This window comes from Solanum stenotomum, chromosome 12, assembly GCF_019186545.1.
Source record: "Solanum stenotomum isolate F172 chromosome 12, ASM1918654v1, whole genome shotgun sequence".
Classification (NCBI taxonomy): Eukaryota; Viridiplantae; Streptophyta; class Magnoliopsida; order Solanales; family Solanaceae; genus Solanum; species Solanum stenotomum.
Genome location: NC_064293.1, coordinates 45,559,459 through 45,577,489, shown reverse-complemented (window position 1 = coordinate 45,577,489; position 18,031 = coordinate 45,559,459). Strand labels below are relative to the sequence as shown.

The following is an 18,031-nucleotide window of genomic DNA, read 5'->3' as shown; positions in this document are numbered from 1 at the left end:
GAACTCCAAGATGTTTAGCATTGTCACGGTCTCATTACATTGAAAAAGTACTTGACTAGTTCAAATATTTGGATTTTAATATTGTCAAGACTCCAATAATGTGAGCTTTACACTTCAAAAGAATGAAGGTGAAAGTGACTCATAATTGGATTATACTAGAGTATTGGGAAGTATGATGTATATCAAAAAGTGTACGCGATCAGATATAGCTTGTGCTATTAATAAACTGAGTCGGTTCACAAATAATCCCAATTAAACTCATTGGATGAAAATGAAAAGAGTTTTGGGGTATTTAAAACATACTCAAAACTATGTCTTGCATTATACAAATATCATACAATATTGAAAGGATATAGTGATGTAAATTGGATCACCGGGATCAAATAGAGTAAAATCCACGAGTGGATATGTATTTACTCTTGGTGGAGGAGCAGTCTCTTGGAAATTTTCCAAAAAAGACATGTATTGCTAGCTCTACAATGATCTCTGAGCTAGGTGCTCTAAATAAGGTCGGTGAATAAATTGAAAGACTCCGGAATTTCTTGATAGATATTCTTTTTGACCCAAACCTTTGGCATCAGTATGCATACACTTTGATAGTCAAGATGCAATAGGTAGGGCATGGAGAATGATGTATAACGGAAAGTCTAGTCATATAGGACATAGACAAGATATCGTTAAAAAAAAACTACTCTCTAGTGGAATTATCAGAATTGACTATGTAACGTCAAAGGATAATGTGTCGGATCTACTTACAAAAAGGCCTAACTAGAGAGAGTTTAAAGATCATATAAGGGAATGAGTTTACGGCATAGGACAAGTCATCATGGCGGTAACTCTATCTAGCAGACTGGGGATCCCAAGAGCTAGATTCAAGGAGAAAAACAAAGTTGTGACTGACGGTTCGGCATTGTCAACAAACTCAATCCATTCTCATGATGAAGACAATGCCCAGGAACAAGGATACAACATTAAGGCTTGTTAATGAGTTACTAAAGCTTAATGTTTTTAATGATTTGCTAAGTTTGGCAGATTTGACCAAATAGTGTATCTACGCGATAACACGGTTAAAAATCACCTATGTGGGTGTGAAGTGTAAGCCGTTTCAAAGAGAATTATTGTCAAAAGCCTATTCTCTATACACTCATGAAACCAGGAGGTGTTCATGGCTGAAACGAACACAACCGTAAGAACCATAAACGGTAAAGGGTTAATTGTGTGACATATGGTTGTCTAGGTATACACCAAAGCTCGACGGTTCAAAGATATCGCATCTACCGATTGACCGAGTATATCCGACATATGTTCACTACGGAAAGTCCAAAGGGAAACCTACCTATCCAGATGCAATTAATTCTTGCTTGTAAAGTACACATATTTGTCCGTTTCTTTGTCTTGGAGTCATTCCCCATTCATGCGGGGGATTGTTGGGTTTTTAAAAGGTGTGAATGGAAAATGAAGAGTTGCGACTTTTATGAAGAGTTGTGACTTTGATGAAAAGTTGCGACTTTTATGAAGAGTTGCGACTTTTATGAAAAGTTGCGACTTTTATGAAAAGTTGCGACTTTTATGAAAAGTTGCGACTTTTATGAAAAGTTGTGACTTTTATGAAAGGTGGTGACCTTTCCGAAAGATTGTGACTTTTCCAAAGGTTTGTGACCTTTCCGGTAAGGCACAATAAGAACCTTTTCACACTACCCTTTGTTTTCTATAAATTGAGGGATTTCCTTTCATTTTATAAACGAATTTTCTGAACTTCTTCTTCTACTACTAAATCTAGTATTCTAAGTGTACTTTACTGCCGTTGAGTGGCTCGCTGACACCAGCGTTTTGGGTATCAATACACTGGTGATTGAGATCATTCTATCCTGGGAGGACATATTCCAAATCAAACCTCGGATACTAGAGGGGAATAATTTCCTTAAGGGGACACTGTGCATTCAGTGGGCTTGATCTTCTTTCTGTTTTTCCAGATTCTGGTATGTGTTACAGATTTTAGATTTGTGAATTAATTTATGTTCTTCTGTTCTTCACTGGTTTGTTAAACTTTGATAACTTCGTGTTTCTGCAAAGTTTGTTAGAATCAGTAAGATTCTTTAAACACAGATTGACAACAATTCTTCTTTAAGAAAAAAAAATATTTCGTATATTTTATCTAATTTGTTTTTTATTCTAGTTTTCCTACCAAATTATAGTGATGGTTTCTCCCTAACAGTTTCATTCTCCAATTGACTCAAATTTCATATCCAACATTTGAGGACCTTCTTCCAATCTTCATTAATCGGAGGGACGAAAAAGCAAAATTTTCTATGGATTTGACGGAGGTCTGTCAAATCTAAGCACAACTAGAAACATATGCTACGATAGATACTCTACCGTCATCTCTACATCTATGAGAAATTTTAAGATGCTAAAAAAAGGAAGAATGTTTATAATTTTCTATTTTTCTTTGATTAATGATACGGTAGATATTCTATGATCGTGATTTGTCCCTATTTCAGTTACATTTCATATTTAGATACGCATAATTAGATGTATATGTTTACTATTTATTCGAGATTCATGTTTTTTTATATAATGTATGAAATTTAGATACACATCATTAGATTATTTGTATGCTTCTTCTTTTTTTATATTCCATATTTAGATACATAATTCGAGATACATATTTTTAATATAACGTATAAAATTGATACTTGATACATCAAATTAATATTAGATACATTAAATTAATATTAGAAACAAATTGATTGAGATGAATAACGAACTCATACTATTTTCAGAATTTTGAGACTTTGCTCTATGGATACAACACAACTTCATACAATGTAATAACTACTATCGAATAGAGAAAGGGGAATTCTAACCCAGATACATGAAATTGTATAAATTTGAGATACATTAGAAAATAATCAAAAACCTAAAGAAAATTATATATTGCTAATATTCAAAAATTGGTTGTTGATTTAAAACATGCCAGAGATGTTGAGGAAGAAGTGGAGAAAGTGGATTACATGGGGGTGTAGAGAGATACATACTGTTAATCGGATTGGCGGAGTGAATCGGCTGATGTGAGGTGACATAAAATAAAATTTGAATTTTTAGTATCCCATTAGTTAAGGAGATTATATTTAAGATAATTATTTAATATCGTATTTATTTTAAAATAATTATTTAATATCATATCTAAGAGATTGTGTATCTGATTTAACTTTTTAAAATGCATAATAAAATTATTAAAAAATGGTATTCTGTGTAATATTTTTAAACTAGATATAAAATATGTATATATGATAGTAAAATATGTGTGATTATGTAGTTTTTCCAAAATACAATTTTCTATATAGCTATTTGGAATTTGCAGTGCAAATTAGAGTTGACTTTTTCAAGTTATGTTGATCCACTAAAGTTGGCATATGACAGAATACAGACCCTTGGTTATTTTGTATGATAACAATCCCCATCGGAATATTTAAATATGAGGTGATATATACAATAACAAGATGTCCAATATAATACTCACAAATAGAAAAAAACAGTGTGTACGAATATTAATCTACTTTGTGTTGGTATATATTTAATGCAACCATTTTTCACTACCATTAATATATTCTGAATCTAAAGTTCCTACTAATCGCTTTGAAGATAACAATTAATTTGTCGCATTAATTTATTTTGCTCTTTATTTTTTTTATACTTTGAAACGAATTGACAAGGTTTAAAAAGAAATTGGGAAGAAGGAACGGTAAATAGCCAGTGCAATATTGCATAGATCATACCCTTAAAAAAATAATCTAAATATCTGTTTATCTCATTTATATTTTAAAAAATCATTTACAAACATGAGTGCATTGTGAAAATAAAGCCCAAAACTTGATTATGTAGATAGAGTAATTTTAGTAGCTCAGCTGGTTAACTATTTAAGAGTTCAACTCTTTACCATGTAATTTCTTTCTCATTTTACTTTCCCTGCCCAAATTTTTTGTTTTCTTTTATAAAAGCAATATCATTCCCACACAATAGGTCCACTGCATTTGATGAATTATTAAGGGACCTTGAAAAACAATCACTTTCAATAGAGCCCAAGTCATTTTTAAACCATAGATACCCTTAAATCAAGGTGAGTCAAAATTAAGTTCTGTTGTCTTTAGATGTGATGTCAACTCTCATTCACGATTATATTTAGCTATGGATCATCGACAAAATTCTTAGATTATTCGAAACAATGTCACAGTAACACTAGTTTTTTTTTTTTCACTTACAATCTCCTTAAGTTCCTCCACAGCTTGTAGCATTCTCCGTGGAGTTATAGTTTCCTCATTCCCACAGGAATTAAGTAACAAGTTTAGAATCTGTTTCAGTAATTAGTCGTTTTAGACGATAGGGATAATTGTACAGAATGACAAACTTATAATCTAAAATAAATGGAGTAGCTATTATTTGATTTAATTGCGCCCCGTAGCAAACGTTTGTCAGTCGCCTCTCTCCCTCCAAATTCTCGCTCGCCATTCTCCCTTTCTCGCTCGCTCCCTCTGTGCTCGCCTCTCTCGCTTTATACAACAGAATTGTATAAATTGCGTTTGAGAAAATTATATATACACATGCAAATACATATATATTCGTCCTATACACTTATAATTATACAATAAAAATATTCCCCTGCCCAGTTTTCTTTTGCCTTTCTCTCTTTCTCATTTTATACAAACACAGATTATACAATATAATGTAAAATTTATGTTTGTATAATGTATAATTTATGTTTGTATAAAGCGAAAGAAAATTGTATATACACATGCAAATACATATTATTCATCTTATACACTTATAATTATATAATACAATATTCTCCTGCCTAGTTTTCTTTTGCCTTTCTTTCTTTCTCGTTTTATACAAACACAGATTATACAAATATAATGTATAATTTATGTTTGTATAAAGAGAAAGAGAGCGATTTTTTATATACAAATATTTTTGTCAACGATTTATACAAACGAGAGGCTAACAACAATTTATACAAATGGCCTGCCAGCGAAATAATACAAATTTGAAGAGGAGCCAACGAATTATACAATTGTTTCTTTTTGTATATATGCATAGAAAAATAGACATAGCTTTCAATTGTATATGTATAGCGAATTATACATATATATGTTTGCTATGGAGCGTAATTATACAAACTTTGTTATAGCATACAAATATGATTTTTTTGTTTGTTATATGTGAAAATTGCTCTACACAATATTAATAGAGCCCAAACAACATAGCCTTGCTTTCAGCCCAATTGTTTAGTACTAGGCCCAATAAATATAGAATAGGTCCAATTGTTTAGTACTAGGCCCAATAAATAAACATAGAATAGGCAAGGATGGACAAAATGAAAATGCAAAAATAAATTTCACGCCCAGTGGGACTCGAACCCACAATCGCTTGATTAGAAGTCAAGCGCCTTATCCATTAGGCCATGGGCGCTGATTGATATATCATGGCTGGGAATTTAATATAACTAAAGAACACAACCGGTTTTGAAAGTCTTGGGAGATCCTTGATTTGAGAGCAATTTGATGGTTTTCCTCAAATATAAGTTATAATATAATTTGCATACTTCTAAAACTATATACACTAATTATTCTAATACCAAATCAATACTTCAACAGAGGATAAGTGCTACCTTTGAACTTAGCCAGAAATCCCAACTTTTTGACATTTGATTTAAATTTTTGAATTATGGATCAGGTTATGGTTTTTATTTTTAAATCAGATTTGGTAATTTAAATTTTTAGATATTCCAAAGTCCAAAATTTATCATCTTATATTTAGTCATATCTATATGTCATCAATTACTAATAAGTCTTAGAGGTCCAATAATACCCTACCTGTTATACATTAACCCCATAAATTTCTTCTTTTTTTTTTGTTTTCCTGGTACTCACATTGTAGTCCGACTAAATCCTCCCTAACAAAGGCGACTTCATACCCAAGAAGACTCAAACCCGAAATCTCTTGGTTAAGAATGAAGGAGTACTTACCACAATCCTTGTTGGTAACCTCATAAATTTTGTTACACCTAAAAAGAATGTATTTTGCTTCAATTATTGTCTTTTATAATAAGCTTGCTTTTAAAGCTTAAAAGTCAGAACAAAAAATGTTGAATACCCAATCGATTAATTCGAACCTGAACTTAAAAAATCCAACCCAATCTGAATGGACCAATTCCCTATTTGTATTCACTAATTTAACGAGACTTTGTGCTCCAGCTTAACACATTGCAGTAAAATCTCTATAAATTAATATAGGTGGAATCATGAAATTTTATTATTTTATAGAGATATTATTTAATCGATAAATTAATATTTATTAATTTAAAGAATGGTTTGAGATTTAATGAAGGTTAATTTTAATTATATCAAAATCATTGTATCTTACTACTTTATGTATCATATTTATTGATTTCACATAAAAAAATATTATTTATAAAGTACAACGAATACATCAAAATCATTGTATCTTACTAATTTATGTATCATATTTATTGAGTTGTCACTATCGGGCAAACAAAAGAGCATGGATGACAAGTGTGTTTTTTTATGAATATATTCGTTGGTTTGACCACAAAATGCATGGTAGACGAGTTTTGCTTATGGTAGATAATTGTCCAACCCATAATAGAAATATTGAAAGACTACAAAATGTTGAATTTTTTTTGTTGCCACCCAACATGACATCCAAAATTCAACCTTGTGATGCGGGGATAATAAGAGCTTTCAAGATGTATTATTGTAAGAGATTTTATCGTAGGATATTTGAAGGCTATGAAGCGGAACAAACTGATCCAACAAAGATTAATGTTTTCGATGCTATTTTGCAATCCCTGCTTGGACAACAAATGTTCAGCAAAAGACAATAGCAAATTATTTTCGACACTGTAAAATTCGTTCGGAGGATGCAATCTCATAGAATTTGAATGAACCCACTTGTGAAAACGTCATTCATCAACTTGAGGTCATGATTAATTATCTCGCTTACCATAATAAAATTGATGTCAATAACCTGTTGGTAGTGGTGGATCCAGGATTTAGACTCTCTGGGTGCCAAACAGACTTATCGCCTAAATTATCTTTATGTTTGATTCGAATTACTCGTCTTTTCGATTTATACGACAAATCAATCAATAAAATGGAAATAAAGAACATGTATAAATTTTTTAAAAAGTGTTTGTAGGCTGTTTACGAAAAATTTATGGTGGTTCATAATGTTCATTTGTCAAAAATCAAATAAACATAAACATATTAATATTTATTTTAATTTAAAGTCAAATAAGTACGTATTTAAAAAAGAGTTAAACTAAGATAAATTAAGATATTTGTTTTTAATTGTATTATTTTTAGGATAAACATAAATAGTTATTTAAAATTACTTGTCAATCAACAAAATATAAATATAATTAACCTATTTTCTTTTTTTCATTTTACTCTCTCCATTAATTTATAGGTTATTTTTTGTTCTTGAAAGTCAAGCTATAAGGTGTATTTTTTTGTTCTTTTTTTAAAAAAATTATATAAATATGACAAGAATCGCAACTAATAATGTTTTTAGTTGAATTGCAACTTAGCGAGAAGGTAATATTTATGAACAAACATAAGTTGCAATTCTTATTATGTTAATGTAAGAATAATAAATATTTTTAAATATTAATTAAATTTCAAATAGCTTGAATTTCAAGAATAAAAAAATATCATATAAATTGAGAGAGTATGTATATATGTAGGAGTTTATGGATGATTTTCTATTTTTATGAAAATGGTACCAAAACTTATATAATTATTGGTTAAAATTACTGATGATCTTTTTGTTATATTTTCTTGTTGCAAAATATTTGATGCATTTAAGTGTTTATGAAATTATTGAGAAGAGAAAAAAAAACAATTTATACCTCTTTCTATTAGTTATTAACTTTTTCTTTTACTTCTTTAAGAAATTATAAATAAAAATGATAGTTTACTACTTTAATCTTTAAGATAAACATTTTTGTAATTTTTTACAAATTTTGTTTACACTTTAAAGAAAAATTAATTGTTAGGATAAATAAATAAAATTAAAAATTGTTGTTTAATTTTGTTAATTGACAAATAACTTTTAGTAACTATTTTTAGTAAAATGGAAATAATTAATATAGGATAGAAAAATAATATCTAATGTTAGGAGTAGGATGAATTAGGCTAAATTTCTTACTTATAAAATTATTTAAAGATAAAGAAAGTAGCAAATAATTTGAAACAATGGTAAAAAAGAAAAAAAGAAGGTTGAAAAGCTATTACTATGATTTATGAGAGGAGCCTTCTGTTTTAAAAAAGAAAAAAAGTGAAAATGTGTCAAATGGGTTCGATCCCGCGACCTAGAAAAAAAAAGTGAAAATGTGTCAAATGGGTTCAATCCCACGACCTGAGGCTTAAACATTTGACCTTTTACCACGGGCACCACAGAGTACTTTGGTACTGTGGGTGGCGGATTTATTATTTACATATAGACTGTGTATATATATACCTATATACATAAAGTTTCCGTCGAAGCTCGTGGGTGGCATGACACCCCCACCCGCCTGAATAGATCTGCCCCTGCCTGTCGGATTATCCGGGTGAAAGTGATACATATTCATATAGGTCCAGAGCTTAGAAGAAATTGTGGATACCATCGGAAAAAACAATGTTGATGATGAAGTTGAAGATGATACTATACATTTGGAACCAGTTACGCATAAGGAAGCAATTATCATATCTAGAACTCTTCACAATTTTATGGTATAGTTCGAAAAGACAACACCATAGCTCTTGGATGCAATAAGAAAAGTTAGAGATGAACTTCAATTAGATTTAACTTTTAAGAAAAAACTAGAACACAATAAAATCATATTTCACTAAATTGTCTTAGATATATTTGTACTTTTAAAGAATTATTAATTTATGATATTAATGGGACCATATATTTATATAGGGGTCTTCTGAAAATATATTATCTTATTATCTTATCAAAATTGATGATTTTTTCCATTGGCCCAAGTCGAGATCGGAGAAAAATATTGCTTTAGAAAGATTAATAATTTACCAAGTATTAATTTATAGAGGTTTTACTGTACATTACATAGTCCATTAACCGTAACGAAAGGTTCCTAAAACAAATTAACCTCTTATTAGTTATTAGTAAAACTAAGTGATGACATATACCTTAAATCAAAGTGAAAGTGAATAATAATTTGTAAAAAGTGACTTGTTTTTCCTTCAAAATTTTGTAAAGGTGACTCCTCCACTGTCGGTTTAAAGGGATCATGACGCTCTCCATACTCCTCCTTTATAATAAATATCATCAATCATCACACAGTGCCATCCAACAAATATCAAATTTCATATTATATATATTGTCGTAGTACCTTCGAATCTGCTGGATTAATCACATACATGCATATGACATCCTTCCTTTTTTATTTATTTCTGACACAAATATGATTATCATATAGTCGACCTTAATTTATTTCGTATTGAAGCGTAATTGTTGTTAGTTATATTGAAACCAGCTGTGGATTCTTCATTTCATCTAGATGACTACATGTTTAATAAGTTTTCTCTTGGGAGGGGAAAAATAAATAAAAGGGAAAAAGTAAGTTATCATTTGGAACCACTTGCAGAAAAATACTTTATTTATGTTACTTACTATTGTATATATTATCTAACATTGCTGATGAGAAATATTTAGATCTTATAGAGGATACGTCCTACCCAGTACAATTATTTGGAATATATACATTTTTTTTTTCCATATGACATAATATAATAAGATTGGTAGGGTATAGGGCTCATTGGCTAATTTGATGGGAGTACTTTATAAAAGAAACAATAAAATACTAAAATCAAGAACAAATATGGGGTTGGGGCTTTTTCCAATTCCAAATTGATCAGCTTACGAGGAAAATGGGGTTGCTTTGTGTTAATTTGTTGATAATTTTCAGACTCTACACGTGTGTGAGACTACACTTGAATATATTGTTATTAATGATTTTTATGATATAAATGTAGAGGTTATCTGATAAAATAATTTACCCTAAGATATAAGCTATTGCTGATTCCAAAACAAAATGCGTAGGCCCCATTCTGATTTCTGATTATCTTCCCTGCATTCATTCCTCTGAGCATTTCTTCTGGTGAGATCCAAGTTATCTGGGTATGATTATAATTAGTGACTTATCTAATACTTGAGGAAAGGCTCAAAATAGTCCCTCACCTTTGGGTTAAGGCTCAAAGTCATTGTTGAGTTTTCACATGGAGCATTAATAGTCTCTCATGTTTGCAATATTGGTGCACTTTTGGTCCTCGTCCAAAATTTTGCATATTTTTTAACATTGATTTTATCCATAACTTATGTATGAGATATTCAATCGTCATTTTATATATTTAGGAAAAATTATAACTCCATATGAGAGAATATGAGAAGAAAAAACACCTTATTTTGTTTAGTAGAAATCGTATTGCAGGTAAAGTCGAGAGGTTCATCACGATAATTTCATGTGCAATAGTACAAATTTTTTCTTTTCTTCCAACGTCATATGTTAAGATGTTCTTAGTTTAACTACAATAATATTTCTACTGAACAGAACAATGTGTTCTTCTTATCACCTTCTCTCACATAGAGTTATTATTTCTACTAAATATATAAAAAGACGATTGGACATTCCTTACATAAAATTGTGAACAAAATTAATGTTAAAAAATAGGCAAAAATTTAGGAGAGGACCAAAAGTGCACCAATATTGCTAACATGAGAGACTATTAGTGCTCCATGTGAATACTCAAGGAATGACTTTGAGCCTTAACCCAAAGATGAGGGACTATTTTGAGTCTTTCCTCTCTAATACTTACCCATATAGTTGAGTGATCTTTTTATTCGAATAATTGTATATTGACTTTCAAACGTATCAGGCAGGCAAAGTTGAATGACTTTTTCATAAATTTTTTTTTAGCTTAATACTAACTATTTAATCATTGGTAAAGTATGCAATTTTGTATAAGCACGCAAGTTTTCGAGTAGTATAAAAACGTTGCTTCGTGTGGTGTTCTGATCAAGCAGAATATTTCAGAAAAGCCGTAACTTGTAAGGGGAGTTTGGACTAACATTTTCATGATGTAAAATATAGTCAGACTCTGTTTTACCAGGCAGTTAAATTTCCATGTTTGGTCCAAAACAGGTCATTTTCTCAACTTGAGAGGAGCAGAGGGTCGGTCCAACTAAAGTTTACTTCTCAAAAACTTCCTAAATCGAGATCGAGATACGTGCCATAGAAGCATCATTATATTCAAGTAAAACAGTTGTGTAGCAGGATGCCTGCTATCCTTCGAGACGAAGTCAGTATTTGAAATTTATGACTTTGAACTTACCATTATCAAATTCATTGTTCATTTTAATTATTATATGTGTAATTAGTGTTTATACAATTAAATGATCTAAAGTAAGAAAATATTGAATTTGTCCGAACTTATACTAATATTTTGTGTAAATGTTACTTACGAATTGAATAGAAGAAAACTAGTAACCTTTTTGAGATCTTTTATATGTATATATATAAATAAATTTGTAAAGAGCTATAAAACTGAATCTCCACACATCCATCATGCCTGTAGCTCAATGTAGAAATGGAAGATGGGCTACTTTCCAGGTAAGTTCATCTTTCTTGACTACCCCACTTCTGAAACCAGACTTGTTATCCTTCTGACAGATGTCATGTGTTGTGGGGTTACCATTTTAAGTTAATTTTTTCTAAAGGCAAATGTATCTAGTTTTTCATTCCCAGACCATACCTCTGTTTTAACTCTTTAGTCATTGCTGCCCTTTTTGGTTCATGCACCTTTACTCAAACGCATTCCCCTTTTATATTTACACAAAAAATATCTACTCGTTATTACATCTGACACTATGACTCAAGCTTTTGTAACTCTCAAATTACCTGCAAATGGAAATGCTACTACTGTTAACGAAAAATAAATTAAAAAAATAAACAATGTGATCTGTATCATTGCATATTATTTGGAATATAAAAACATATATAGGAGTAGGTCACAACTTGTCATATATATGCACATATAGCACTGACAATTCCATGCTGTGCTCAAAGGAACACTTCTCATAGTGGTATCCCCTGAATCCCTTTTAGCCCATCTTTCATTCTAATATTTCTATATATCCCCTGTTTTTTTTTCCTTCTTACCTTACAAAACAAATCATGGAGTTACAAAATATTGCTCACTCACTAGAACTTGGATTCTCCAATAGCAATATTGAAATGATACCATTGCAACCACCACTCCATAACTCCAATTACCTAATGACTTCTCCTCCATCTAATTTCTCATTCATGGGCAATCCAATTGAAGAGCCCGCCGCGATGCCAATACTTTCATCGATCGATGAAATTATTGCATCGGCGTCTCATGGTAGTGGAAATGATTACTCGTGTTTACAGAGGAGAAATTCTATGGAGGCTATGAGGGAGATGATTTTTCGTATCGCGATGATGCAGCCGATTCACATTGATCCCGAATCAGTTAAACCTCCCAAGAGAAAAAATGTTAAGATATCGAAGGATCCACAGAGTGTGGCAGCTAGGCATCGGAGGGAACGAATAAGCGAAAGGATAAGGATTTTGCAAAGACTAGTCCCTGGAGGAACTAAAATGGATACTGCTTCAATGTTAGATGAGGCTGTCCATTATGTTAAGTTTTTAAAGAAGCAACTTCAATCTTTAGAGCAAGCCGCGGTTAATAATAGGCCGATGATTTCTGGATTTTCAACAGCAATGTCATCGTCAGGGCCAATGAATTATAATTCAAGCTCTATTAGGGCATGCCAGCCTCATCCATCCATGAACTCTAGTGCACAAAATGCTTAGTTAAAATAAAATCAAATAACATATGTACACGGCGTCCTGATCATGATCATGCTATTTGTAAAAAAATTGGCTAAATGGTGTGTGTTACTTTGATTTCCCAGTCATCCCTGAACCCCAACAAGGCTAGTCTTAGTTTTCTCTTGTGTTTGTACCAGTTGCGCTATGTTTAACTTTTGCGCAAGGGACCATGCTAATTTTTTCAATATCGTTCCAATTTTATCAGATGTTTCATAAGGGACTAGGTTTGTCTTGTGTTTGTAATTCCAGTCTTTCGCTAGAAGCAAGGCAAATGGTGAGCAGAGTTGGACATTTTGGATTTAATAGGCGTGGGTTCTTACACTGTTGAGCAGATTGATTGATATTCTCTCAACGTGTTACTAGACTTTGTGTGATAAGACTTTCTTTCAATTTCCTACACAGTCATAAATGTATTTCTGTTTTTATTATGACTTCACCTTATTTTATATTTAAATTGAGTTTTATATAATAATATCTAAGCACAAACAACGTTCTTTATTTATAAAAAGTTCATAAGAATCACCTTTGATTAACAGGACTAAAAATGGGTCAAATTTTTGGTGATAAAAATGCAATTTTCCTTGGTATCTAATTAATATTGTGAGTGTTTTTATTCAACAAATATTTGTCAGACAATCGACCTACAATAATTAGCTAGTTATAATATTAAATTAGAATTGGTTAGCAAGTTGCACGTGAAATTACACATACAAATGTCTACCCCTTCGCAAAAAGAGCAAAGCAACAACAAGAAGAACAACTAATGAGATCTTTATACCAACGAGGCATTTCGCTTTTCAGACCCACCTGTTTGCAACAACTTGGGGTGCTGTCTCAGATATCTCCAACGACATTTTTTTTTTCTCCTTTTATTTGTGCACGTATACAATAAACTTTTTTCTTCTATCAAATTTGTTATTTTTCGTGGACATCTTTTTAAAGTCTTACTATTAGAAAATACTCCATGACATTAGTTATGAATTTATCGGTAATTCCTAGTTACTGAAATTTCTTATTGACTATTGTCCGTGTTAATTCATAGCTAAATGAAATTTTATTGTTTGACAATGAAATTTTATCTGTCGCTAATTCTTTGTATTCTCTTTTATAAACCCTTTAGTTGTTTGTTTGATTAAGTAGTAGAGGTGGTGTCTGACAGAGTGACGGTAGAGGTTTTTGATGTGGTGGTTGTGCAGTGGTAGGCAGTGGTGATGGAGGCGGTTGGTAGTCAAAGTGAATAGCAATGGTGGTTTTGCGGAAGTAGCTAGCGGTGTTGGTAATAATTATATTGGTGGGCGGTGGCGATGATTGACAACAATATTAAATATGTGGTAGGGATCAGTGTCGGTGGTTGTAGCTTCTATTATGCAGTGACAATATTATAGTCTGCGATAAAATCTGACATTCACGTGAGTATTTAAAGAATGATTTCAAAATTTGTTGCAAAGATTAAAATAAAAATGCTTATATAGAGCTAATAAGAAGGTGTTTGAATTGATTTAAAAATTGGTCAAATTAATTTTTATTTTTATTTTTTTATAAATAAACAACTCCTGTCATCTACTTTTTTTAACCCCTATGCGGGAGCTCCAAGCTTCCACCCTCGAACTTACATTCTTAGAGTTGAAAGTGAGAGTACTTATTATTTGAGCAACTTTCCCTTGTCAGAATAACATCTCCGGGCACCGGGTGGAAAAAATAAAAGATATTTGATCTTGGGGTAACATTTTGATTTCCACACTTGATGTACAAAACTCACATTGAAATTCCGATTAAATCTAGATCTCATATTGCATGAACCATTCGGAGGTAACGCTCCCAACAAAAATTTCTTCATATACAAAGCTCGAACTTAATATCTCAAATTAAGAATAGAGCAGTACCACAACTATACCGCAACTCAGGTTGGTTCAAGGTTAGATAGTTACTTTTAAGGGTCAAAAGAATAATAGATGGTCTAGTTTGTGTTGAGTTTTAAAAGGTGTGAATAGAAGATGAAGAGTTGCGATTTTTATGAAAAGTTGTGATTTTTATNACATATAAAATTTTAAAAACTGATTAAATATACATATATATACAGTGTTATTTTTTAACGAAGTGGGTTCATATGAACCCACTTGAACCACTGTAGGTCCGCCCCTGGATACCATATCACGATATGGTATCGTGAGATGAAATCAGCGTTTGGACATGCGATTTTATGCTGATTCCATCTCATTATTTCATATCATGAGGGGTGATACCATATTCTCCAAAAACCATGATATGGAATTGCATGGTAATTCCATATCATGATTTGAGATATTTTAATACAACAATTGATCCATTAGTTTATATTTTGTTAAAACAACTCCACATTTATATCTACTAATCATTTGTTTCATATGTAAATAAAATTTATAATCACATTATTACTTTTTAAAATTTATTATTCTCATCGACATAAAATTTATTTTTCTCACTAACATATAGTCACTTTAACTCACACCTCAGGATTGTGAAACTTTTCAACATTCGCTTGAAACAATTAACTGGCATGTTAAAATAGTTGCCGAGGCAATTAGTAAGATAACACCAACATTTATACAACCAAAAAACATGACTGGTGTACATTCCAAAATTCTACATAATACTCGATTTTGGCCTTAGTTTAAGGTAAAATTTCAATCACATTAATAAATTTATTTTTTGGCCTTAATAAGTGCACATTTATATTTTATGTGTAAGTTATTAGTATTTAGTTACATATTTCCGCCACATGATAACTTTAAATTACATCCTTAGAATAAATATTATTTATTTACACAAAACTGTCTCATTTACGTCACATATGCTTTTAGTAATTCTTTATAAAATGTTTTTTGGTAGATAAATATTATGTTGTTGATGATGGTTTCCGAAACACAAAAGGATTTTTAGTTCCATACAAAGGACTATGCTATCATTTGCAAGATTATCGAGGAAGTGAAAGAGAGCCTCAAAATGCCAAAAAACTATTTAATTAAAGGCATTCATCTCTGCGCAATGTGATTGAACGGACTTTTGGAGCTTGGAAAAATAGATTTAGAATACTGAAACAAGGCATGAACCATTATGATATTGATACACAAGTGAAAATTGTCATAGTTTGTGCAGTGTTACATAATTATTTGCGAAAATACCAAAGTAGTGATGAAATATTTATGGTCTATGAACATGAAGATATAGTTGCGGAGGATATTGACCAACAAATGGCTCAAAGTAACAATGTTGGTTCGTCTTCTCGGTTACATGATCGAGAAATACAAGTTCAACGTGAGGAAATTGTTTGTACTATGTGGGAGGATTATATTAAAGACTAGTACACTACAATTTATGTTCAATTTTTTTTATTAAATTAAAGTTAGATAAAACAATTACTTAAGTGGAGAACAAATAACTTTGTAACAGTTTATTATGCGATTTTATAATTTTTTATTTATTTGATAAGATTGAATAAAAAATTGGGGCTATTTTAATAGTTTTACAACTATGGGATTTTTTTGTTTATAAGAAAATATACAATACAAAAATTCCATATCGCATGTCCAAACAAACCTTCAATTTCATCTCATGATTCCATATCATAATACCATATCATGATACCATATCGCATGGCCAACGGGCCCTTAAAAATTAATCAAATTAATTTTTATTTTTATTTTTTTATAAATAAACAACTCATGTCATCTACTTTTTTTTACCCCTATGCGGGAGCTCCAAGCTTCTACCCTCGAACTTACATTCTTAGAGTTGGAAGTGAGAGTACTTATTATTTGAGCGACTTCCCCTTGTCAGAATAACATCTCTGGGCACCGGGTGGAAAAAATAAAAGATATCTGATCTTGGGGTAACATTTTGATTTTCCACACTTGATGTACAAAACTCACATTGAAGTTCCAATTAAATCTAGATCTCATATTGCATGAACCATTCGGAGGTAACGCTCCCAACAAAAATTTCTTCATATACAAAGCTCGAACTTAATATCTCAAATTAAGAATAGAGCAGTACCACAACTATACCGCAACTCAGGTTGGTTCAAGGTTAGATAGTTACTTTTAAGGGTCAAAAGAATAATAGATGGTCTAGTTTGTGTTGAGTTTTAAAAGGTGTGAATAGAAGATGAAGAGTTGCGATTTTTATGAAAAGTTGTGATTTTTATGAAAAGTTGCGATTTTTATAAAAAATTGTGACTTTTATGAAAGATTGTGACCTTTCCGAAAGATTATGACTTTTCCAAAGGTTTGTGACCTTTCCGATAAGGCACAATAAGAACTTTTTCACACTACCTTCCGTTTTCTATAAATTGAGGAATTACCTCTCATTTTAGTGGAACTAATTTTTCTGTACTTCTTCTACTACTAAATCTAGTATTCTAAGGGGTCGTTTGGTAGAGTTTATTAGGAAAAATAACGCATGCATTAGCACTGTGTATTACTAGTACCTTGTTTGGTACTCTTTTCCAACCTATGTATAACTAATGCTTGCATTAGTTATACACTCTATTGTGTATTAAAGTGTGTATTGCTAATACCATGGATTTCTAGGTATTAGCAATGCAATGGTTTTAATGCATGCATTGGATTAACTAATGACAAAACTACCCTCTATTAATAATAATAATAATAATAATAATAATAATAATAATAATAATAATTAATTATTATAATAATAATAATTATTATTATATTATAATTATTAATAATTATTATTATTATTATAATTATAATTATAATTATTATTATTATAATTATTATTATTATTATTATAATTATAATTATAATAATAATTATTATTATTATTATATTATAATTATTAATAATAATTATTATATTATTATTATTATTATTTTTGTAAAAGAATGTGGGGGTATTTTTGTAAACAAATATTTTTTTAATAGTCTTTATACAAGGCTTGCTATTTCCAATACATCAAACCAAACAATGTATAAGAAATAATGCAAGCATAACTAATGCAAGCATTACTAATGCTTGCATTACTAATGCATGCATTACTAATACAACATAGAAGCATTATTCTTATACACTCTACCAAACGACCCCT

General features: G+C 30.8%; 1 protein-coding gene and 1 non-coding gene across 2 annotated transcripts; one reads left to right on the top strand and one right to left on the bottom strand.

The window, feature by feature from the left end:
* Positions 1-5,396: 5,396 nt before the first annotated feature.
* Positions 5,397-5,469, bottom strand: TRNAR-UCU (transfer RNA arginine (anticodon UCU)). The gene has a single exon. It is a non-coding gene; the product is annotated as a tRNA-Arg (tRNA).
* A 6,667-nt stretch (positions 5,470-12,136) lies between these two features.
* LOC125848761 (transcription factor HEC1) lies at positions 12,137-12,982 on the top strand. Its single transcript, XM_049528686.1, has one exon. It carries the CDS (start codon positions 12,263-12,265, stop codon positions 12,926-12,928), a length of 666 nt encoding a protein of 221 aa, XP_049384643.1. The 5' UTR covers positions 12,137-12,262; the 3' UTR covers positions 12,929-12,982.
* The last annotated feature ends 5,049 nt before the right edge of the window (positions 12,983-18,031 follow it).

Bases quoted from the DNA above. Each gene is read 5' to 3' on its own strand.
- LOC125848761 (XM_049528686.1), top strand. From the start codon at position 12,263: ATGGAGTTACAAAATATTGCTCACTCACTAGAACTTGGATTCTCCAAT.